This window comes from Monodelphis domestica, chromosome 8 (genome assembly GCF_027887165.1).
Source record: "Monodelphis domestica isolate mMonDom1 chromosome 8, mMonDom1.pri, whole genome shotgun sequence".
In the NCBI taxonomy this organism is placed as follows: Eukaryota; Metazoa; Chordata; class Mammalia; order Didelphimorphia; family Didelphidae; genus Monodelphis; species Monodelphis domestica.
The window spans coordinates 240,256,968-240,281,979 of NC_077234.1; the positions used below are offsets into that span (position 1 = coordinate 240,256,968).

General features: G+C 36.3%; 1 protein-coding gene across 5 annotated transcripts in view; it reads right to left on the minus strand.

The window, feature by feature from the left end:
* The window catches only part of SCML2 (Scm polycomb group protein like 2), a 157,812-nt gene extending 134,829 nt beyond the window's left edge, over positions 1 to 22,983 (minus strand). Inside the window, exons 1-3 of one of the 5 annotated variants that reach the window (XM_016424760.2) lie at positions 22,821 to 22,983; positions 21,439 to 21,470; positions 2,842 to 2,938 (exon numbers count right to left, since the gene is read on the minus strand). In XM_016424760.2, coding sequence (XP_016280246.1) covers positions 2,842 to 2,863 — 22 coding nt within the window. In that variant the 5' untranslated portion in view covers positions 2,864 to 2,938; positions 21,439 to 21,470; positions 22,821 to 22,983. Of the gene's footprint in view, positions 1 to 2,841; positions 2,939 to 21,438; positions 21,471 to 21,516; positions 21,682 to 22,297; positions 22,428 to 22,820 lie in introns of those variants that run through there. The other 4 variants (XM_016424759.2, XM_007500826.3, XM_007500827.3 and 1 more) reach the window with 4 other exon arrangements.
* Positions 22,984 to 25,012: the final 2,029 nt, after the last annotated feature.

Below are 25,012 nucleotides of genomic sequence, written 5' to 3' on the forward strand. Positions count from 1 at the left end.
TGGATTCACAAATGAATTCTAACAAACATTCAAAGAACAACTAATCCCAATATCATACAAACTCTTTGACAGAATAAGCCAAGGAGTGCTACCAAATTCATTTTATGACACAAACATGGTACTAATCCCAAAGCCAGGCAGGTCAAAAACAGAGAAAGAAAACTATAGACCAATCTCCTTAATGAATATAGATGCAAAAATCTTAATAGGCTACTAGCAAAAAAGACTCCAGCAAGTCATCACAAGGGTTATTCACTATGACCAGGTAGGATTCATACCAGGAAGGAATGCAAGGATGGTTCAATAATAGGAAAACCATCCACATAATTGGTCATATTAACAAGCAAACTAACAAAAATCACATGATTATCTCAATAGATGCAGAAAAAGCCTATGACAAAATACAATACCCATTCCTATTGAAAACACTAGAAAGTATAGGAATAGAAGGGCCTTTCCTTAAAAAAAAAAAAAAAAAATATATATATATATATATATATATATATATATATATATATATATATATGAAACAATCAGCAAACATCATCTGCAATGGGGATAAACTAGAAGCCTTCCCAATAAGATCAGGAGTGAAACAAGGATGACCATTATCACCACTATTATTTAACACTGTACTAGAAACACTGGTAGTAGCAATTAGAGAAGAAAAAGAAATTGAAGGTATTAAAATTGGCAATGAGGAGACCAACCTATCACTCTTTGCAGATGATAAGATGGTTTACTTAAAGAATCCTAGAGAATCAAGGAAAAAGCCAGGCGAAATAATCAATATCTTTAGCAAAGTTTCAGGATACAAAATAAACCCGCATAAGTCATCAGCATTTCTATATATCTCCAACCCAGGTCAGCAGCAAGAATTAGAAAGAGAAATTCCATTTAAAATCACCCCAGACGAAATAAAATACTTAGGAATCTATCTGCCGAGACAAACACAGGAACTATATGAACACAACTACAAAACACTCTCTACACAATTAAAACTACATCTAAACAACTGGAAAAAACATTGATCTCTCATGGGTGGGATGAGCTAACATAATAAAAATGACAATCCTACCCAAATTAATTTACTTATTCAGTGCCATACCCAATGAACTACCAAAAAAACTTCTTTACTAAATTAGAAAAAAACATAAGAAAGTTCATTTGGAAGAAAAAAGATCAAGGATATCCAGGGAAATCATGAAAAAAAATGCAAAGGAAGGAGGACTTGCAGTCCTAGTTCTCAAATTATACTATAAAGCAGTAGTTATCAAAACAATTTGGTACTGGCTAAGAGACAGAAAGGAGGATCAGTGGAATAGACTTGGGGTAAGTGACTTCAGCAGGACAATCTATGATAAACCTAAAGATTCCAGCTTTTGGGACCAAAACTCACTTTTTGATAAAAACTGCTGGGAAAATTGGAAGACAGTATGGGAAAGATTAGGTTTGGATCAACATCTCACTCCCTACACCAAGATAAACTCAGAATGGGTGAATGACCTGAATATAAAGAAGGAAACTATTATAAGCAAATTAGGCAAACACAGAACATTATACTTGTCAGATCTTTGGAAAAGGAAAGACTTTAAAACCAAGCAAGAGCTAGAAAAAATCATAAAATGTAAAATCAATAACTTTGATTCCATCAAATTAAAAAGGTTTTGTACAAACAAAACTAATGCATCCAAAAATAGAAGGGAAGCAACAAATTGGGAAACAATCTTCATAACAAAAACCTCTGACAAAGGGTCTAATTACTCAATTTATAAAGAGCTAAAGCAACTGTACAAAAAAATCAAGCCATTTTCCATCTGATAAATGGGCAAGGGACATGAATAGACAATTTTCAGTTAAGGAAATCAAAACTATTATTAAGCACATGAAAAAATGCTCTAAATCTCTTATAATCAGAGAAATGCAAATCAAAACAACTCTGAGGTATTACCTCACACCTAGCAGATTGGCTAACATGACAGCAAAGGAAAGTAATAAATGCTGGAGAGGGTGTGGCAATGTTGGGACATTAAAACATTGCTGATGAATTGATCCAACCATTCTGGAGGGAAATTTGGAACTATGCCCAAAGGGCACTAAAAGACTGCCCTTTGATCCAGCCATAGCACTGCTGGGTTTGTACCCCAAAGAGATAATAAGGAAAAAGACATATACAAAAATATTTATAGCTGCACTCTTTGTGGTGGCCAAAAATTGGAAAATGAGGGGATGCCCTTCAATTGGGGAAAGGCTGAACAAATTGTGGTATCTGTTGGTGATGGAATACTACTGTGTTCAAAGAACAATAAAGTGGAGGGATTCCATAGGAACTGGAATGACCTCCAAGAATTGATGCAGAGCGAAAGGAGCAAAATCAGAAAACATTATACACAGAGACTGATACACTGTGGTACAATCAAATGTAATGGACTTCTCCATTAGCGGCAAAGCAGTGATCCTGCACAACTTGGAAGAACCTACAAGAAAAACCACTACGCACATCCAGAGGAAACACTGCTGGTGGAAAAACACCGAAGAAAAACATCTGCTTGAATACACGTGTGGAAGGGATATGGTTGGGGATGTAGACTCTAAATGAACATTCTAGTGCATACATCAACATGGAAATGGGTACTGATCAAGGACACAAGTAATACCCAATGAAATTGCATGTTGGCTGCGGGAAGAGTGGGTGGAGGAGAGGGAGGGAAATAATGTGATTATTGTAACCAAGGAATACTGTTCTAAATTGACTAAATAAACTTATTCAAATGGAAAAAACGAAAAGAAACTGAAATATTTTCTTCCCATCATTTTATTTTGATATGTAAATAACCTTACCTTTATTTACTGTCTTCCCCATAGTCTTACTCTTCTTCAGTGTTCTTCCTTGGGGTCAGGAAGACCAGAAACAGCCTCTTTATCACATAAGGAATTTCTGAAAAGCAATAATACTACAAATCGATGACAGATTCAACATATATTATCAGTTTCTAGTTAAAACTTAAAAATAAAAAGGAAGGCTGCACATAACTCTGAATTAATAGAATGAACTACATTATGAAAATTCAAGGAACTATTCATAGGAGAAATAAGGAGTCTAGGCAGGCATTAATAAAAATAAGCCTTAATTGAAATTTCTGAATTCACGGAATATTCGATTTTCTACTTTAAAGATTTTCAAAAAATATTCTGATGAATTCTATTACAAAAAGGGACCATGAAATGATTTTGTTTTGGCTGATCTATTTCCTGATGAATTTACATTTTAAAAATGCCATCTCCTGCAGCTAGGTGGCTCAGTTGATTGAGAGCTAAGCCTAGAGATGAGAGGTCCTAGGTTCAATCTGGCCTCAGACACTTCCCAGAGGTGTGACCCTGGGCAAGTCACTTGATCCCCATTGCCAAGTCCTTACCACTCTTTGTCCTTGGAACCAATACACAGTATTGACTCCAATACACAGTTTTGACTCCAATACACAATTTTGACTCCAAGATGGAAGGTAAGGGTTTAAAAAAAAATGCCATCTGCCCTCTTAAAAGGAACTGATGGCATCTGAATGAAGACTGAAAAATACAAAAAAAGTGAAATCACTTTCTTCTCTTTTTTTATTTACATTTTAGATCTCTTCCTCAAATTACTAAACTAATAAAGAAAAATTTTTTACACAATTCCACATGTAAAAATCTATCCTGATTGTTTAATCTTTTCAGGAAAGGGTAGAAAGGATGAAGGGAATTTAAAACTAAAAAAAATTTTTTTGATAAATGTTAAAAACTGTTCTTACATATAATTGGGGAACAATATTTTTAAAATATATGAATTTACGTCCATTACTAAACATAATCAACTGAAATTAAAGTTAGAAAAAAACAATACAAGGTTTACTTTAAAATTCTGATGAAAATCAAGATAAAGATTTAATCAAATAAAAGATTTCTTGAAAATCATTCATTAATCACAAAGATTCACTCAATTTTTAGATGTCCACATCTTGTTAAAAGTAACCACAGAAAATGAAGTAATATCAATTCTAAACATAAAGGCAGAAGATTGCATAGCATCCAAATTCTTAAAGGAAAAATAAAATTACAGCAGGAAATAGAATAAAATTATAGTAGTGGAGAATTTCAAGTTTTCCATCTCAGAGCTAAATAAATCTAAACATAAAATAAATAACAAAGTCAAGGGGATGAATAGAATCTTTTAAAATACAAACCTGTAGAAAACACTGTACAGGAATAGAAAGGAATGTATCATTTTCTCGGCTGTACATTGCACCTTCAAAAAAATTGTCCAGGCATTAAGGCATAAAATCCTCACCATCAAATGTAGAAAAGCAGAAAAAGTAAATGAACCCTTTTCTGACCATAATACAATAAAAATTATATTTAATAAGGAATAATAGAAGCATAGATTTAAAGTTAATTGGAAACTAAATAATCTAATTCTAAAAGAATAAGTAAGACAGCTATGGGGCTCAGTGGACAGAGCTGCTAGGCCTGGTGTCAGGAAAACATGAATTAATAAAAATCCAGTCTCAGACAATTACTATTGCTCAGACAAGTCACTTCACTGCCTCAGTTTCCTCATCTATAAAAATGAGCTAGAGAAGGAAATGACCAACTATTCCAGTACCTTTTCAAAGAAAACTACAAATACAGTAATGAAGAAAAGTACAAAATTTGTGGGATAACAGACAAATCAGTATTTAGGAGAAAATTAGTATGTTTAAAAATGCATATATCAATAAAAGAAAGAAAAGATCTATAAGATTCAGGCACACAACTAAAAAAAATCTAGAAAAATAGAAATCCTGAAAATCAAAGGTCAAATTAATAAAACTGAGAATAAAAAAATGATTAAACTAAAAAAAAGAGCTAGATTTATAAAAAAAATACAACAAATGACTGACTAATCTGATTAAAAGAAAACCAATTTACCAGTATCAGAAATTAAAAGGGTGAATTCATAACCAATGAAGATTAAATTAAAACAATTATTAGGAGCCATTTTGCCCAAAGATATGCCAAAAATCTGATAATCTAAGTGAAATGGATATTTGATCGATATTGTTCATTTTTCAGTTCAGCTTAATCTTTATGATCCCATTTGGGGTTTTCTTGACAACGATACTGAAATGGTTTGCCATTTCCTTCTCGAGCTTATTTTACAGATGAAGAAACTGAGACATAGCTAGAATGTGGACAGAAGTCAGATTTTTAACTCAGGGAGATGAATATTCCTGACTCCAGACTCTGCACACTACTGTGCCACCTTAGCTTCCGCTGGAAGAATATTTATAGACATGTAAACTACCTAGATTAAGGGCAGAGGAAATACAAGGTTTAAATAGCTCCATATTAGAAAAAGAAATTGAATAAAGAAATTGAGTTAAGAAAAAATTCACAAAACCAGATGGATTTACAAATGAATTCTACCAAATATTTAAAGAACAATTAATTCCAATACAATAAAAACTATTTGGAAAAATAGGCAAAGGAAGGTCACCTACCAAATTCCTTTAACAACACAAATATGGTGCCAATATCTAAACCAAGGAGAGCAACAGAGGAAAGAAACTATAGACACACTTCTCTAATGTATATTGATCCAAAAATTTTAAGATCACCAAAATCATACAATATGACCAATTAAGATTTATAACAGAAATGCAGGGATGGTTCAATATTAGGAAAATTATCCACATAATTGACTATGTCAGTAACAATGACAACAAAATAGAGCATTATTTACTGACTTTTTTCTTACACTGTACTTCATGTTGCAATAAAGATAACTAGCAATAAGTCATTGAATCTAATTCACCTGTTTGAAACAAAAGTTTTAGCAAGTCACAATTTTGTGTAATTTTATAAATATTTCCATTAGTCCAATAAAGGGTTATTACCATAAAGTCCTCTAGTAAATCAAAGTAGTACATATCTAAAAACTAAAATCACACAATATATATACATTATAATATTCACTCACTTATTCAGTTTTAGAAAACATTCTAAGTAAAAACATATATTTAATCTGATCATTTGAAGTTTAAAAAATAAAAGTAAATAGCAATCGCCAAAAATTGTATTGTATTTCAAGGTTTACACAACAGAATTGTCAAAACAACTAATTGGCTAAAATAGAAAATTCAAAGAAAAAATATAATTTGCTTAATGATCAATTTTTCTTATATTAAAATTTTCATTTTTAAGTAATTGTTTCAGAAGCATTTGCTTGTGGTTACTAGTTAGAAGTTACTCCAGAACTGGTTTCTGTTACCAAGGATATTCATGGGGCAATTAAGGTTTTTAGTTTTTATTTCTTTTTTTCTTTTACATAGACAACATAACATATACAGACACTAATCAAATAAATCCTTTATTTTGGGCGTAAGTCTCTTACAGTTCTCATCACTCTGCTTTTACTTTTATAATAAACTTTTTCTAGAAACAAAGACTGACAAAATCTGGGAAAATGGAGATCTAAAAACACAACTTTTAACTTCTACCTTGAAAGCAAAAAATAAAATAAATAAATAAATGAATGAATGAATGAATGAATGAATGAATGAATGAATGAAGAATTTGTAAAAACAGAAAAACTTGGATAGAAGTTGGCTATAAAATTATAATTAAGAGTTTAAAGTCAACAGGCAATCACAAAATCTCAGATCCAGTACTTTGGGGAACATAAGCATGAGAAATGCTCAATCAGCTGTCATTCAAGGCAGGAGGAGGAGGATCTAATACATAAAAGAGTGAAGTCTGAACTATAAGAGGGAACCAAAAGTGAATGGGTAGCAAATGATGGGCCAGATGTCTGAAGAGAAAGATAAAAGAGAGGGAAAGGAGATAAGAGAAGATAAAAAATGCACACTCACTAAAATATATATGTAAATGTTCAAGAAAATAAAATGGCATCTCTATCAGTTAATAATAGACTTTCAGCAACACAACAAAATAGAGAACTGCAAAGATTTATTGACATTAAGTGGATTGGGGAAACAAGTTCATAAGCTGTTCAGGAAACTACACTTTCTAAATAATTTAGTTTCTATTATAATTTTTTTAAACAATTTGGTCACCTGAAGGTGCCAGTAACTCTTACTTATAATGGCTTTGATTCTTTCAGTTAACTACATTCAACCACCACGCATCTTAATTAAAGCCTTTTTACGCATGTGTTTGAATTAATTCTTATCCCACTAATAAAACTTCTCCCACTTGATTTAGGTTTTGCCTCTTCTATCAGGCACTGTGAAGCTCAAAAGGATAAACATACCAGAACCCACAACAGCAAACAAGAGCAAAAGGAGTTAAGATCTGAACCCAGAGACAGTTTATTATCTGTGGCAGGACTATTCTCCATTGGTATGATCTGATGATCATTTAAGCCTATCACATGCAAGACATTATCCTGCTGAGGACTATGACTGCAAGAGACACAGAGCTCAACTAAGCAACATGTTTGACAGGACCAGAAATGGAGGGTAACATTTCTCAAGTTCCAGACAGTGGCAGGATTGTGCAGTACCAGGTAACCAAATCACTTTCGTTATTACTGAGAAGGGAAAGAGAATAAGCATCTGCAATTTTTCTACACTTGAACCCACAGAGGCTTACTTTTCTGGAGTCACTGACAAAAACTTCAGTGAGCACTTAGCAATTGTTTTGACTTCAAGAAGGGTGGTGCGGGATCTTGGAGGGGGTGGGGGGATATCTTGGTACTTTCTGTCTTTAGGACATCAAGTCCTACAAGTTTTCAGTCTCCTGATTCCGCTATAGACAGAACTTAGAGTAAACCAAGGCCACAGCAATTTAACCTTAAGATTCAGATAAAAGATGGGCTGCAAGATGGATGGCTAGATGACACTGTCCCTAGGATAGAAAGTGAGTGGGTGGTCTTACTGTCCTTCCCCCCTTTCCTATGGAGGTTGTCAGGCCAAGTCAATCCATAAGTAGTTCCCCATTGACACGAATTCCATGATTAAGGAGTAAGTCAGGCTCATAGCTAATTAACACAAGGTACACTGTCATGCAACCAGCTTCTAATAAGTAAGTTAGTAAAGAGAAGGGTCTGCCCCAAGGCTGGCCATGACCAAACAGTTCATTCCATTTAGGCTATTTTACCTTGAATGGACATGGCTAAGTCTTCTAAAAACTCATTTATCAGAGTATGAGTGTTCCATATCAACTTCTCACAAAGGGTCCAAAAGGAGCTGACATGAGTGCCTTTCCCATGATGGAGCTGGGAAATTTACTAGTTACACTTGCTTGGAAGAGATCGAGATGTCTGAGTTTCTGAGACACTTCATATCATTATCTAGGGAGCTCTTAGTAACAATGAAATAGGGGATGGCCTAGGAGAGGAGGTGCTAGACCTTCCTCTAATGTTTTCAACTGTCCCCTGTGGGAAGGCTACTGCCTTATAGAACAACTTCCATCTGTAACAACTCAACTTCTACATCATGCTATACCCAACTGACTTCCAGCCTAATGTGAGAAGAAAAACAAAACATTCTGCCCTTCCTGTGTCCCCTCAAGAAAGACTGCTAGGGGCTAGAGGCATGCAAGGCAACACCCGGATCCTGATGTCAGCCTGATCTCCCACTGGTGATGTGGAGAACCTGCAGCATGAAGTCTAGTCTCTTGGGCTCAGATCTTCAATCTCCTGCTGTGCTTGTGCTTTAAGGGGAAGAGCCAAGTCAATGAAGAAAGGAACTTTCACTTCCTACTATGCATGTTCATTGATGCCTTCAACTCAATGGTGAACATTCCCACATGGGGTCTTCCCCTACATATCCTAGTGATTCTGAAACCCTATCCCCACCTTCCAATTTTTTATTCCCCTCCCCCTCAGCCCTCCCAAAGTTCCAATCAACCACATACCCCCTCCACTGCACCTTATGGAATGCCTTTTCTATCGGCAACAAACTTCCCTTATTCTTATTCGAAATCTTTCCTTTCCCATTCTCTCTTCTAGCAATCACTGAAATCTAGCTCCTTATCTCACATCAATCCTCTCCACAAGACACAGCCCCCTCTGGTCATCCTTTCTAGTACTGGCTGTATCTTCATTCATTTCTCGCAGTTCACTGATCTAAAAGGGGGAGTCAGAATACTCTTTGCTCCCCATTGCCTTTTCTACATACCCCTCCTTCTTCCAACACTCAGTAATCTCTTCCTTTGGTATTGATACCATTTACCTCCCAATCAAAATCCTGGCAGCTTCCAAGTCATATTCTTCTACAACAAGATTTCAGTACCTCACTCATAATCTTTCTCTCTTCCCCAACTCTACTCTTCCTAATAGGTCATATGAACAAACACCCTAACCACTCAGTTCCTCAACCTCTTCGCTTCACAAGACCTTGCTCTGCCACACACAAGATGTTGTTCATACTCTTGATCTTGCCATCACACTGGTGTGATAAGTATTTCATTCAGTTTAGCCTGTCTCATTAGGAGCAGGGGTTTAGATCAGAGAAAGGGTTTGTGACTTATGCTGTCCCCTTTAAGAGCGGAGAAGAGGGAGAGCTGGTTTCCAGCCCTTTAAGGGAAGAACATAAAGCCTAATGAAGATAGAATTCTGGGCTCCATATTTCTCTGGCAATCTCAAGGAACAAAGGCAGCTGCTTTGAGCTCTCACACTTTGACAATTGGTGGCGGTTAGAGTTAAAAGAAGAGGCTTAAGAAAGTTAGGAAGAAAAGATTTATTACAGTTAGTTAAGAAGGTTTCCTCCTCAGTACTGAGGCCTATTCTCTACAGCACTCTGAGGAGAGCTTTTCCCCTCAGAGCCAGAGGGGGAGCTAAAGAACTGTTTGTTTGAACTGGGACAAACAGATGGATTGGAGCAAAGGGAGACTGTCAGAGGCCTGGTTCTTCTCTGACTTCTGGAGAGAGAAACTGCTTCAACTTCTCTCTGAAGATTATATATGTTACTTTAGGAGTTAATTATATAAAGTTCATCATATTAGCATAAGTTAGTAAGTTAAAATTTAATATTTTAGTCAATGAGTATAGTTAAGTGTAATGTCTACCTTGGCAGACAAAGAAAAAGCTGCAAAGATAACAGCCAGTTTGGTGAGTTTATTTAGACACTTTGAGTATTAGGGATTAATAGATTTCCTACCTTATTCCTGTGAATTTTAAAACTATTCCACCCTAATCAGACCATACTCTAGAAGATCTGATTTAGCTATTTCCTAATCAATAATAGAGATACTTGGACTAAGAATCAGGTCTTTGGAACCCTGAATTTCTCCACCCTCCTTAGTTTAAGAAGATTAGGAAGGTCTGCACCAAACTCAAGTTTTAATTATCTGAGGAAATGGCCTTCAACAGGCATGTACAGAAAAAACGGACAGACCCCTGGGCTGTCCTAAGTCAAGCTAAGCTATCACTGGTACAGATGAGATGCAGTAAAGTGACGTAAAACTGTCTATATAAGGCACGTCACTTCCTCTCTCTTCCTCTTTCCCTGGAGATGTGACTCTGGCTGGCAGTGTGCTAGGCGTTCAGACAACCTTGGAGTGGTGGCAGTTATTTGTCTGGGTTTGGTGGTGAGTTTTGCCTTTGAGCTGATTCAGATTCAGGCATCCAAATAGGAGGGAGGGAAGGAAGGATCTTTCATTGCAGCAAGCCCCTTTAAGAGACAAATCGAGGGCTTGATCACAGATAGGAGGGAGGAAATAGATGGAGTTTTAGATGGGTTAGTTTTAATGTATGGAGTAGAAACACAAAAATTACAAATTAAGAATTAGTAAGGTTCCTAGCAACAATCTTGGCCAACATATACATAAAGAACTCACAACAATAACACACCTGATAATCGGGTCAGTGCCCACAACATCCAAAGAAGGGAAATCCACAAATTCTCAAATTAAGCTAAATTTAATTCCTCCTCCACTTAAAGCCCTTGAAATACCTAAACAAAGCCAACAAATCTTCCTTGAATCTTCTTTTCTCCAGGCTAAATACTCCCTGTTCCTTCAACTAATCTTCATATATCATAAAATCAAGACCCTTTACCATTCTGATGCTGTGAATATTCAGAATTAGTAGGGTGGCTGGACTGGTCTGGTTTCTATCTTCTGTCCATTTTTTTATACAAGTTAAATAATATGCATCCACATTATTGTTTTTAGACAAATCCCATTTTTGCTCCTCAATAAAATATTTTCATTGGAGTCTTCAGAATATTATCCTTGAACGCTGAATTGATTCCCTCCTGAAGCATTTTAGTTCAAGACATCTCAACTATCCTTTAAAAACTAAAGGCAATTAGCTTAACTAAACTTAATTATTGAAGGGATGGCTTGCGACAACTCAGAATTGGAACTGGCTAAATGACTGTACCTAACAAATAATCAACCACGATTTAATAGGTATTTACTATGTGCTAAGATTATAGCAAGCTTCTTCAGTCATGTTCAAGTTCAACATTTTTATCAATGACTTTGAATAAAGAGCAGATGACATGCTTGTCAAATTTACAAGTAATATAAAAAGTAAGATATACTAATCTGGTGATGAAAGAATAAAGGTGTAGAGTTCACAACAAGCTAGATACACAGAATTTCTTGATAATCAACATGATTCACTTTTTCTTTTTAATAGCCCTTACCAGAAGAGTGGCAAGGGCTAGGCAATGTTAAGTGACTTGCCCAGGGTCACACAGGTAGGATATGTCTGAGGTTAAATTTTAATCCAGGACCTCTGGACTCTAAACCTAGTGTTCTATCTACTGTGCTACCTAGCCACCCTCATGATTCACTTTTGAAAACAAGAGCCAAACTATGTGATTCTTCTACTGCTTTATCCATTTCTGGATTTTCTGTATTAGTTTCCTTCTCTAACTTTCTCATCTAAATAGGTTAGGGAATTAGTGTATTTTAATATAAGCTAAGTTAATCATATATTTTTCAGGGTACCTTCTGATTACTTGTAAGTTAGGCAGGCATTCTGGTATTCCTATGCATCAAAAGTACCTGTTCAATGCTGTTCTACATTACTAGCTCTATCTCCATGATAATCTGCTACTTCCCCAAAGGAACCATCCTCTTCCACATAATTTTGAGTTATATTCTGAGTTGCCATCAGATTTCTGGTTATATCCATAGTCATTTCAGTATCCTGCCAATCTGAATATTAGGAAAGCTATCATTTTTTCCCCTCCTTTACCTAAAACTTTCAGATGTACTAGTCATCCCTATACTCATAATTTTTTGAAGATATAAGAAAAAGTCACTTGCCAAATTAAACTTTGGGCTCCAATGTGGCCATGGTTCAAACTGGAGGACTGAAAGAAAGGAACCAATCCAAGTTTATAACTACCTACAGGAAATAGCAACCCATTTTACTCCCCAAACTTGCCCCACAAATCAATCTCTTTCTATCCCTCTGTTTCCCCACCACCCCCTCTACACACACTTTCACTGTTATCTAAACTCAAAACTTAAGCATCATCTTTGACACTTCTTTTTTTCCATCACTCTCCTTCTCTATTCATACCAATGAAGTGACACTGCCCTAGTTCAAGGACCCACCGAACTTATTTTAACAGCCTCCTACCTGGTCTCTTGACTCTTCCCCTCTTTAATCCATCCTTTCACACAAATACCAAATTAATCTTTCCATTGCACAGGTCTAAGAATGAAGCTTTTCAAAGAGCGTTAGTGGGATTCCATTGCCTATAATAGGATAAAAACACTAATTCCTGGGGTTCAAGGACAGTCACATCCTATATCAAGCCTACTGCTGGAGATGTATTTCGTATTACTTCCCTTCCCTTTCTTGAAAAGCTATAAGACTAGCTCTCCCCCTTATCTTCAGGAGCTAAAAGTCTTCCAATTGTCATTGTCATCTTCCTCCAAAATGCCTTCCCTAATCTTCCCAGTTAACAATAGTCGCTCTCACCTTAAATGCCATAAAATATTTTATCTGAAGTTCTCTTTTTCCTCTATCAAATGTGTTATACTTAACATGCGCAGTTAGTTCCCTCAAACTTTAGCTCAGGGGACCCCCTCATTAGGAAGCTTTCCCCGATTCCTACGGTTGCTCTGCTTTTTTCTTCTCTAAATTACTTTGCATAATATCTATGTGCATATATGTTTTTAGAATGAAGTCTCTTAGAAGCAAGGACTCTCTTGCTTTTGTTTCCATATCCCAAACACCTAAAATACTGCATTGCAACCCTATAGTACTTCATAAATGTTTGCTGACTTGAATGATCATCCCACATTTCCCAGGAACTCTACTACTTCTCATTTGTATCCCTGGTACCTAGCATTAAGATAAATTAGAACTATTTAAGTGCTAAAATTATTTTCAAACATATTTATGAAATAGAATGTAATATTTAGAATAGTTTAAACTTTTTTTTCTGCTTATACAGTGTAACATTTCAAAGTCAAAATATTTGTATCATGTTTTCTTAATGAAATATAGCTTCTTCTATAAGACATCAGATTACTATCAGAATCACTTTTTTTGCCTTGACAATCTATGGGTAAAAAGTAGCAGATGGGCAAGACTTCCATAGGCTTAAGTAGATAACACATATTCCTTAACTTTAAAAGCCTAAAATTCTGAATCTCAATAAAGGTTTTTAAAAAAGACAGTAAAACAGACCAAATTACAAAGGAAATGAAGTGAAAGAGCTATGAAGTACAGATTCCAAAGTTTTAGTAAGCTCTTCCCTCTCAATATGATTGCTTTTTTTTAGTTCAACAGCAGCCACGTCACTAAGAACTAATAAGTTACCAGAGACAGGCCAGATCAGTAGTTAGATAGCCAAGGAAAACTCAAACTGCTTCAGGAAATGAGCTGGTGATTCAATAGTCCTACTCTTTCAGTCAGCATGGTGTTAAGATGCAGTGAGTGAGCTGTTTGAAGGTACCATAAAAACTAAGCTTATGCCTACTGAGCTAATTAAGAATTCTTTTGGAAGTTTTGATTAAAATTTCAATAGTTTGTTTCTGAAAGCTGTTTTTTCACACTCAAATAGAAACATCCATTAAGGCTCTAATCTACTAAACAATAATAGATACTGGTTAGTAATTCCAATGCTTTATTAAGTGAGCCCAATATATTTCAAAATTAAATGAAATTTTTTTCAGTGAAAGAATCTAATGCTAAAAGATAAAAGGCATATTTCAAAGGTCAAATGATGCCCGTTTATTGCAATTAATGGTGCCCAACTAGATGGAAAATTCTAACTAATGAAAAATCTTGGTTGCAATATTAAAATGTTTCTTCAATATACAAGCCTGAAAGCAGGCCTAAAAAAAATCAATTTTCAGAAAACATTTATCAAATCTGTCAAATTAAACCAAAAATGCATAACATAGTTGCAAACTGGTAGTAAAATGCATCAAGTTGAATAGTCTTTTTAGCGTGAATCTACAAATTATCCAACTAATTCACTTCTGCATAAATCTATATCCAAAATTATCCATAAATACTTTTAGACACCACCTACAATAAAGATCTAAGCCAGATTAGGAACAAATTTACTTGGTCTAAAGTATCACAGAGTTAAATCAATCATTTTCTGTTTTGGGGGTTTTTTCCCCCAAACTGTTACTAGAATACAACCCTAAAATACTGAATTTTAATAGTTCACTGGCAATCCTGTCTCATATACATCATCCCTCTCTAGTTCAATGAAAGTTCCCCTAAGGCCTATTTGCTTCCTTATATAACTCTAGAGTTCATGCCTGGCTTCATTTATCTGAAACTTTCTACTACTGCCTGCAAAACTATTTCTGTCCTATCATTCCCAATGCATCACCATAAAGTATGACTATGAAAAAAGCCTACACAACCTTGAATTCATAAGTGGCTAAGAATTCCAAAAATAAATTATTCTAATCATTAACAATTATGGACTAAATAATGATCTTTGTTACATTAGATGACACAGCTTTAATGTGAATTGTACTTTTTTCCACCAAGCTACTTCAAACTCTATTAATGATGCCTTAACTTCTCTCCACCTTAATTTCAACACTACTCATCAACTCATCAACACTATAAAATCATGAAGTCAGTTTTTTTTTAGCTATCTGCTTTTGAAATATAAGGCACAAATGTTTGAGGAATTTGAAAGAGTGTAAGACAATTTTCTACCGTTTTAAAGAATAACTTAAGAAAGGGCAAACAGGTACTTAGCATCTATTCTGTAAACCCCAAAAAGCAACCAAAAATCAGTTGTTTGGGGAATTGGGGTGGGGTCTATTTTTTAAAAGAAACTAACACTGGATCTTTTTTAAAACCACAATTACTCTTCATTTGGTAATAGAGAATGCACTGATTCACATCAATTAATTTTTTCAGATAAAGATTATCCCTCTTTACCCAAAATTATTCTTATTTTAATCATTTTATTGAAAATTATTATCATAAATGCTGATTGTACTGCTTTGTAATGTTTCCTGAAAACTGTCTGTTCCTCCATAAATGGTCCAAAATTCCTGTGCTTATGTTGTCTTTCTTAATTTTACATATAATTCAACATTGACAGTCCTGAAGATGGACCAACCCATATGAGGATACTCTTCTGCTTCTTTTGAGTTCAAAAACATGTCTCGGAGATTGCTAGCAGTTTAGCTTCTGAATAAATGAGTCTATTTTATGAAGTTTTAATTTAAGAAATTCTGAACTTTCGATGACATCTATTAGATGCCTCATCCCCTGAGGCACAATGGAAATACAAAAGAAGTTAAGACATGGTCAGTGCTTACAACTGAATACAGAATATGTTTGTTGATATCTTTTTTAAGTCTGGATAGCACTCAATAAGAAGAATCAGTTACAAGGCAGAAGAGAAGTAAGGTGCTAGGCAAGAGGGCTTAAGTGACTTGCCCAAGTTCATACAGCTAGGGAGTGTCTAAGGCTACATTTCAACCCAGGAACTACCCCACCCCTAATCTCCTACTTTCTCTATCCAATGAGCCACCTAACTCTCCTGAATTCATTCTAAATTAAGAAACAGTTTTTGAACTAAGAGTTTCTAGGACCTGAAAAGTAAGAAAATGTGTCTAATCAATAAGTAAACAATTGGAAGCAAAGTGTAGATTATATAGCCAGTAGTCTGAATTTCACAAAGTGACTGAATGAAATTGTTTACTTCATCTTTCAAAAGGAAGCTCATAAATAAATGCTAAATATTTATTTTGCTCAAAGAATTAATGTTTACTATTGAAGAAAACATATAACTGTAATTTGAATATAGGAATTTTCCCCATCAATCCAGCTCACAATTATTTATATCTTGAGGAGCTAGAATTTGAATCTAGGTTCTTCCCTACTTCAAGTATAGCAATCACTCTCCACTGCACCATGCTACTGTTCCCATAGAATAATATGTAAATAAAACAATTTCTATTTCCCTTGTTTTTGTAGGTGTGTTAACAAAAAGATGAAAATATTATCCAAAACCTATCACTAACTTGTAGAATTGCAAATGAATCCAAGCTTAAATTACTTCACAAATATTTACAATAAATATCATCATCAAATTATCATTCAGTAATATAACTTGATCTAAAAAAATCAATTTTGCTTTGATATACCTTCTAAAAAATGAAACCTGTATGTAGATAACTTGTACATCTTAACAAACAAGAATATCCTTTATTAGTAAAGAAAATATTATTTTAGTAAATCACTTATAATTTATAATATTATCTAATATAATTTATTATACATTCTTTACTAAGAAAAGTCTTCCTGAGTAATAATTTAAATTCCTTCAGATTAGAGATGTAAATTAGTTAAAACATATTTTTAAGAACCTTATTTCCAACGATAGAAAACATAGTCAAAAATTACCTAAATCCTAATATACAGTGGTAAATTCCAATTCTTTTAAAATACAGCCATGGACTCAGTAAAGGACTTCTGCAAACTAATACTTAAATAATACTAAAATAAATGGTGGGTACATCAATTTACAACAGATAACCTCATTGTATAACATTTTGACAAAGGAAACGGTCAGGTTACAACTTGTCCCCCACCATTATAGCTCTAGATGTACAATTTCTAACACCAGATCTAGAAGAAATAATGGAAATGACAATAACAATTCCCACTAGACAACGCCACAAAAACACATGCAATAAACTGCAATCTATAATGCACCAAAAATTAAACATTCCTGTCAAGTTTTTCAAATATAATATAGATGTCAGCTAATTGCCCAACTAAAGTATGTCTACAATTATTCAGAATGCATCAGCACTGAAAATGCTCACTAAAAGTATTTCAAAGGATTCTAAAAAGAAGTAATTAAGTAAGAGAAATAGAGATGAATCATATCTCCTCCCTACTCTCCCAAAAATGATGATGGAATTAACTACCCATATCATCATAAAAGAAAAAAATAAGACCTTTTTAGAGGAGAAATATACTTCTTTATAAGATACTGATATCTTTCAGATATATTACTTTTATCAATATTGAGGGATTCAACAAGTTCATTATCTTTCCTTATTATCTTTCCTTTGTACCATATCCAGTTTACTCAGATAAGCAAAATATAAAAGTCTAGCAATATTAACATAACTTCTTTTTGAGGCTAACTGCATTCAGATTCAGAAATCATTTCTCCATTTAAAAACAAAAGGTGTCATTAATTCAATTATAAGGTAATATTAGCCAAAGATTTTAATCCCACAGAAAAAATTAATTCAAATAGGGAAACTTATGAGTTTAGTGGAACATACAAACCTCCATTCTTATAATTTCTAAGTTTTTCTGGTTTTATGAGATTAAAATTTTTAAAAAGACTATGTCAAGGGAAAAAAATCAAGAGGCAAGAACTTCACTCAAGCAATCCAAACAATAGTAATTACTCATTATAATTATTCAAATTTTCATTAGTGACTTTTCTCAGATTAACCAACTTTAGGAGCCACACCAACTCTACCTACATTAGAAATGCAATCACCAGCTGTGTGACCCTGGGCAAATCACTTAACCCCTATTCCCTAGCCCTTACCACTCTTCTGCCTTGGAACCAATACACAGTATTAATTCCAAGATGGAAGGTAAGGGTTAAAAAAAAAAAGAAAAAAATGCAATCAAATGATCACTGGAATATTAACTTTCTCAGATGTTCAGATACAACCATTCTAAATTTTGTGAAACTTAAGTCAATTAAATTTATTTTACCTACAAATATAAAAGTCACTAATGCTACATTAACATAAAATGTCATGGATTTTTTTCTGTGCCCCAAAGACAAAAGAACAATAAATTTTGGAACCATGTCCAAGGTATCCTTGAAGCCTTTCTTTCAAAATAACCCAACCTTTCACTTCCAATCTAAAATTCGAAACTCCTAAATTGCATATTACTCAACTTTCTTCTCCAAAGTAGCTTAGAAAAAGAAAATTTTCAGGAATTAGGAATTGTAACACACACACATCCTAAATGACAATACTTTACCTCTTAATTGAGCTGTCAATATAAATTTCTAATATGTGTCTAACCAATTTAACTCATCAGTTTCATAACTGTCAGGAGCCAAGAATTCTGGCTCTTTAGAACCTGACTTTTTAAGTTGGCCAAATGAAAATTCAGAGGTATGAATATGCAGAGAGAGAAAAGGAAATTGCCTCAGATTACCATGAATTACTAGAATAAAAACAAAGATGGTGTAAAAGCAAGGTAAGTATTATGAAACTAGTACCAGAGATATATATAGCAGCATCTAGAGCCTCAAGAATTCTCCTCTAGCATCCTTGGAAAGAAATTCCTATTCCAGAGTCTAGAAGAAGTAGATATACTCTAAATCTAATTCAATAAATATTTATTAAACAATCACTACGAGCAAGAGACACTGTGCTAAATGCTGTGGAACAAAGACAAATGATCGTAGACTATTTAAATTGTCTTCAAAGAAATTAATGTAATTCCAATTGTCTTTAAATGTATCAAAGAGACACTTGGATGTCCTGCAGAATAACTTGATATTTATGAAGCCTTTTCAAAGCACTTTACTATAATGAATTATTTCTCAGTGAGGCTGAACAGGATTATGATTACCATTTCACTGATGAAGAAACAAACACCAATAGAAAAGAAGGGCAGTGAAGTATCTGAGAGTAGGAGGAAAGCAGTTAAAATTCAACAAACAAACAAACAAAAAAAGTAAGTCTCTTTTAAAATAATAGACCATAATACAAATTTAAGGCTAGAAGATTTTTAAACAGCTAAATAAGATGCGTGTTCTAAATAAGAATTAGTTAAAATTCAACTAAGGAAATTAAACCTTAAAATCTTGACCATTAAGAAAAATACTTGTTTAAGAGTGCAATTTATACTTGAGAAGAAAACCTCACCCAAAGAACAAGAAAGCCCCCAAGTCTCATTATATGTTCACCCTTAACCACACCAAAAACTCTTACTTCACTACTTTTCCTAGTCAATACTGGACCATGAAAACAGTTTCTTATATAAATATATTTTAAAATAAAACTGAATTGAGAAACATCATTATCAATATGCGAGTAAAAAGATACATCAAAATTTTGTGCAAGTAAAAAGATACATCAAAATTAATTTGCAGAAAGTATTTCTTTATGGGATATTTTTTCCTAAGCTGGTCCCTTATACTTGCCCTACAATTTATCTTTCATATCTACTCTTATTTACATATGAAAATTTTTCTAGTAAACTGTCAATTAGTGATTTTGGAATTTTTATGAATAAACTGATAAGGGATTCTTAAATCTACTCTACATTCGTTGTACATCTGTATCCTCATTCATAATGCCTTGTATTGTAACATACCCTACAAATATGTTTTCAATTAATATTAAATGAATAATAAAAAAGCATGACAATTGTAGGAGCAGCAACAACTATAAACCCTTCCTCTTAAAAAACAATTAAAATACTTCCAAGCATGGCATAGTGGAGAAAGTGCAAAGACTTGGAGTCAGAAAGGTCCTGGCCTGGGTATAATCCCAGTCAAGTCATTTCACTTCTCTAGGCCTCAGTTTCCTCATCCAAAAAACGGGATTTACTTGTATCACCCTATCTCACACAACTGTTATGAGGCTCCAATGTAAAGTACTTGGCAAATCTTAAATCATCACATAAAAATGTCAGTTATTATTAATACTGTCTTTGTCCTCATGTGTATGAAAGTAAACAGCTTGGGAGTTTGCTTTCTCATATGGTGGCTCTACTATTTCTTTTCCAAAATAACATTTTCTAAAATCCAGTCTTTTAAAACATTTGGCAATTATCTTTCTAAATGGTTCCATAATCTTATTTCTCCTTTCTCCCTTTCAAAAAAGTGTTAAATCTCAAGTCTATTTTGAAGACTATAATGTTAAATACATCCAAACAAATATAGGATGTAAGGGAAGTCATAAAACCTACCTACTCTTCCCCTCTATTATCATTATACTAACAAAAGTACACCTGTCAAAAAAAAGTCACTAAAATAAGAAAAAAGAGAAGTTTGTTCTCAAGAACTTCACCTTTGGGGACAACATATAGCCACCATTTATAAAAGCTTTTATTCCACATCTTTATATTTCATTTATGAAGACACATTAAAAGACCATTCTCTTTTAATAATACGATTTGTACCAAATACAGCATGAATAATGATAAAAATAAGTCTGTGTTCTTCAGAATCTAGTAATTAAAATCTATAAGGAACCAATTTCTTCAAAAATAATGCTTCATATAAAGAAAAAATTATGTTCCAGGTAAAATCGCACTTACAGGAAGTCTTCTCAAACCCTCTTAATTCTAATGCTCTCCCTCTGTTAATTATTTCCTACTGATTCTGTATATAGTTTTTCTTCTTGTTTTTATCTATATTTGTCTGTCTCCCCATTAAGTCTAAGTTCTTGAAGGCAGGGACTATTGTGTCTCTTTTTTGGATCCTTAGTGCTTATTAGCCCATTTGCCTGGCATATAGCAGGCGGTTAATAAATGCTGATTGGATTGATTGATCTATAAAACTTTCGAGTTGAAGTCAGTTGATATTCTCTTAAATCTGGAATGATTCATTTTATTCTCATTAAAATGGCACATCATGCAAGTTTCTGAAATGAATAATATAGCAGATGGCATGAAGTTGGTCAAATTATTCTTTTTTTTCTGTCTCAATTTCCACCACCTCCCTTATTTTAAAAACACCTGTCACCACCTACCAATACTTTAAAAATTTAAAATAGAACATTTTGTACAAAGAAAAACGTAATAGACTTTTTAATGAAGATGAAAAATTGTATATCTTGAACGTATTTGTTTACTAAAAATAAAAAAGCCAATATGAAATTATTTAGATAAACCCGAGCTTAAGATGAAACCTTGTAAAAACATGTATTTTTCAAAAAAAATTTAACCTACACCAACCACAAAATAGGTGAACTTGTAAGGGAAGCCATAAAACCTACCGTCTCTTCCCCTCTACTCTCACCGTAACTACCTGTTAAAAAAAAAAAGTCACCAAAATAAGAAAAGGCAATATTTACAAGTTGTTTCTCCTCCGTGTCCCCCGTCACTCACTGCCTTCTAAATTCAGTCTGATTTCCCCACAGAAGTCCCTCCGTGACGATTGCAGCACCAACCCGAATGCACCTCCTGCCTAAGCATTCTGGACGTAGTCAATTTACGGCCAAGCTGGCTCTCGTCAGAGGGACGCTTCGCAAACCCCAGCCCTGCTCCCCAAACACCGAGAGGCGTGGCCGTACCCCCCACGAGGAATAACCCGGCAAAGCCAAGATTCCAAACAGTCCCCAGCAGTCCGCGAAGGACGTGCGTCTTCTGGATCCTGGTTACCAATTACAGAACATCACGCAGGACGTTTCTTCTCCGAAGGGACCCGCTCTAACGCGCACATCCCACACCCGAGGGTAGGTAACAGCCCCGAGAGCCTCCCCTGGACAAGTGTGGTCCAAGGACAAGTGCCCGGCTCCCCGCAGCGCGGAGCGCACGCCACTAGCTCCAGCCACTCGCGGAATAAGTTTCCACACCCATCCTCCTTCCTGACCGTTTGTCTAGGGAAAATGGGAGGTGGGGGAATGAACTACGATGGTATCCCGTCGGAGGAAAGTTTAGGGTGGGGGTGTCCAGTCCCCAGGTTTCAAATGCAAGAAAAAAATGTGAGTAGAGGAGAGGGGAAGGAGAGAAGGAAGGAGGGATATGCCAAAAGCCCACCCGGGAGATGCCCCAGCCCGGGATGGTACAGAGGGCTGCATGGAGAGGAACACCCCACCCCCACCCCGGGGTCCGGAAAAGAAAAGAAACGTTCACCTCTTCGGTGTTTGGGTCACCTGAGTGCGTTTCTTCTAGCTTCTCCCTAAGCGGACACTTTGGGGAGTTGGGGGGAGCGAAGGCGCGAGCTGGACGCCCCGGAGATGCAGAATGCCCCGGGAGCCAGGAGCCGAGGAGAGCAAGCGAGCGCGAGCCGGGTACAGGAGGGGCGGGGTTGGGGGGGTAGAACAACTCGGGCGCCGCAAGCCCACCCCGACCTCCCGCCCACCCACCTTAGAGGGGGGGTGCCTCAGAGGAGCGCGGGAGAGGGGAGAAGGGAGGGGGGCGGAGCCCGAACTCCCCTCCCAACCCCAGCCGGCCTGGGGCGCGCGCCGCCCGGCGGTTGTGAAGGGGGCGTTCCCAGGGCAAGACAGCCGAACCGAGATGGGGGTTCACCCACCCCACCCCCAACACGCACACACTTACACACACAAACCGATGGCGACCAGCCTCCCCAGCGGGAGCCAAGCGGAGAAGATTCCAGAGAAATAAGCCTCTGGCTGAGGCAAAAGTCACGACTCACCTCCTCAGGAGGTCCCGGAGCGGCCCGTGGAAGCTAAAGTGGTTCTGTCACCTGGGTCGGTCCGGCGCCCGGATTCACGCTGGCGCCGCTGCCGCCATGTTTGTGTAACGCCGCGCGGAGCCGCGCATGCCCCGCAGCAGTCGCAGCCCCGGGGGTGGGTGGGGGGCGGGAAAGAGGAGAGCTGGCGCGCGCTAGCTTCCCACACACTTCTCTCTTCACAAACTCCCCCTCCCCTTCATCCCAGCCAGCCGCCTTCTCTTCCCACCTCCCCCGCCTCTCCATCTCCGCCTCGCCTTACGGGAAGCCTAGCCAGAGGGTCCCTATCCGGGACACCGCCCACCCAGCCACACGCCACGTGCCTTCCACTACCCCACCCCATCCCACACTCCCTCTCCAAAGTGCCTAAGTAGCTCGAGCTGGGCTGCATGTGTGCATGTGCGTATGCATGCATGCAGACGGGGACCCGCCGTGAGGGTTAAACACTCCCGCAAACGTCCTTCTCGTCCACTGACCCGGGCACGGATATGCGCACGTCCCAGCCTAAAGGGAGCATCTTCAGGCGGTGCACGGGATTGCACCGCGCGTCCCCCTTCCCCCCAACCTGCAGGTCACCTTTGTCATCTGACCGCAACTCGCTTGTTGGCAGCAATCTCCCCTCCCACTTTCCCCTTCATCTTTCCGCATTGCTCCCTAAAGCAGAGATTTAGCTCTCCGGGGACCGTGAGTTTAGGAAGCAGGCGATAGATGTCCTGGACTGACCAATTTCAGGCAGGTTGACTACTGTGCCAGGAAAATATTACTCGCTAGGTCCCGAAGCTCGCCAGAGCCGAGCTGTTCTTGAAAGTGCGTTTCAACATTTTCCATAAAACTTTTTTTTTTAAGTTACAACTTTGCTTCCCGCCACCCTGCCTAGGTCCCCGGTCCTGCAAAAAAGGTTTCCCCTAGTTACATCGAATTGCTGCGTTGGATTGGAGTTTGGTTCAAACGGGTACTTTGCCAAATCAAGCCTGAAAGCTATTTTTTTCCGCTTTGCTTTGCGGTCTTTTGATACGACCTCGAAATGCAAAGTTTTGAATCACCTCTCCAAGTATCCCTCGAAAATGGAATGCGTTCCCTTCCCCTCCTTCAAAGCTAAGCCTGCCCCTCATCGCTAGCTTTGAGAAATTACCATAGTTCTGGTTATTTTTTTTCCATTGGAAGTAAAATTTTTTAAGGTCGATTTTGCAACTTGTCTCCAAGCTTTGTTATAAATAGAACCAGCAGGAAGTTGCACACTATTTAAAAATAACCTAAAATAGAATCAGAAAGCTCAATGCAAAAACGTTACACTTTATTCGGGATATTTCTGACACCTGCTAAGAGGGCTGGAGACTCCTGGAGGTGGAAGATGTCGCAGAACACCTAAAATAAACATATTGCTGTGTGAAAGATGATTCACAGTTTTCTGCATAAAAGTGATAACTGTCTTTTTTAGTTGAATATCTATTAATATCCAACAATATTCTTTAAAACGAAGAGCTCTTTAGAATATCTGTCACATTCATTGTATGAGGTCAAATAGAAGCAAATGATGTGTGTTTATAATAAACAGAATCATGAACATTGAAATCTTATTTTAGATTTTAAAATGTTCTGAATAACTATTAAGATTTTTTAAAACTAAATCCATTTTATCTTGCTACTTCCCATATGCATCTTTTGGACCCATCACTTTAGTCTATTGGCACTTTTTAAATTTTTCAAAATCACAGTTCCAAGATAAAGCTTAAGACAATGAAACATGCTTAAGAAGTATATAAATACCCAATAACCAGAAATCATTTTGATGCAATGTACTTCATTGTAGCATAAGAGAAACCGAAATTGAGGAGTTTTTTCCCTTTCATTTAAATAATAAAGAGATCAGGAAAGCAAATTGCTATTTTTTTGTTGGGTTGGGGGTTTGGGAGAAGAGGTGAAAGAGCAGATAAGAGAATTCAAGGCAAGAATTGATTAAATGTAGAGAACAAAGCACAATTTATCAGCTGTCAGTCATTCTTTTTTTTTTTTTGATAGTGTGCAAGTATTAGAAAAAAACTAGTTGACCTCTTCAGGTAAATAGCAAGATGCTGGGAATAAATGCCCCAAATGATCAAATTTTAAGGGAGAACTAGCAAGATCATATGAATAAATAAATCAATAAAAATAAATGA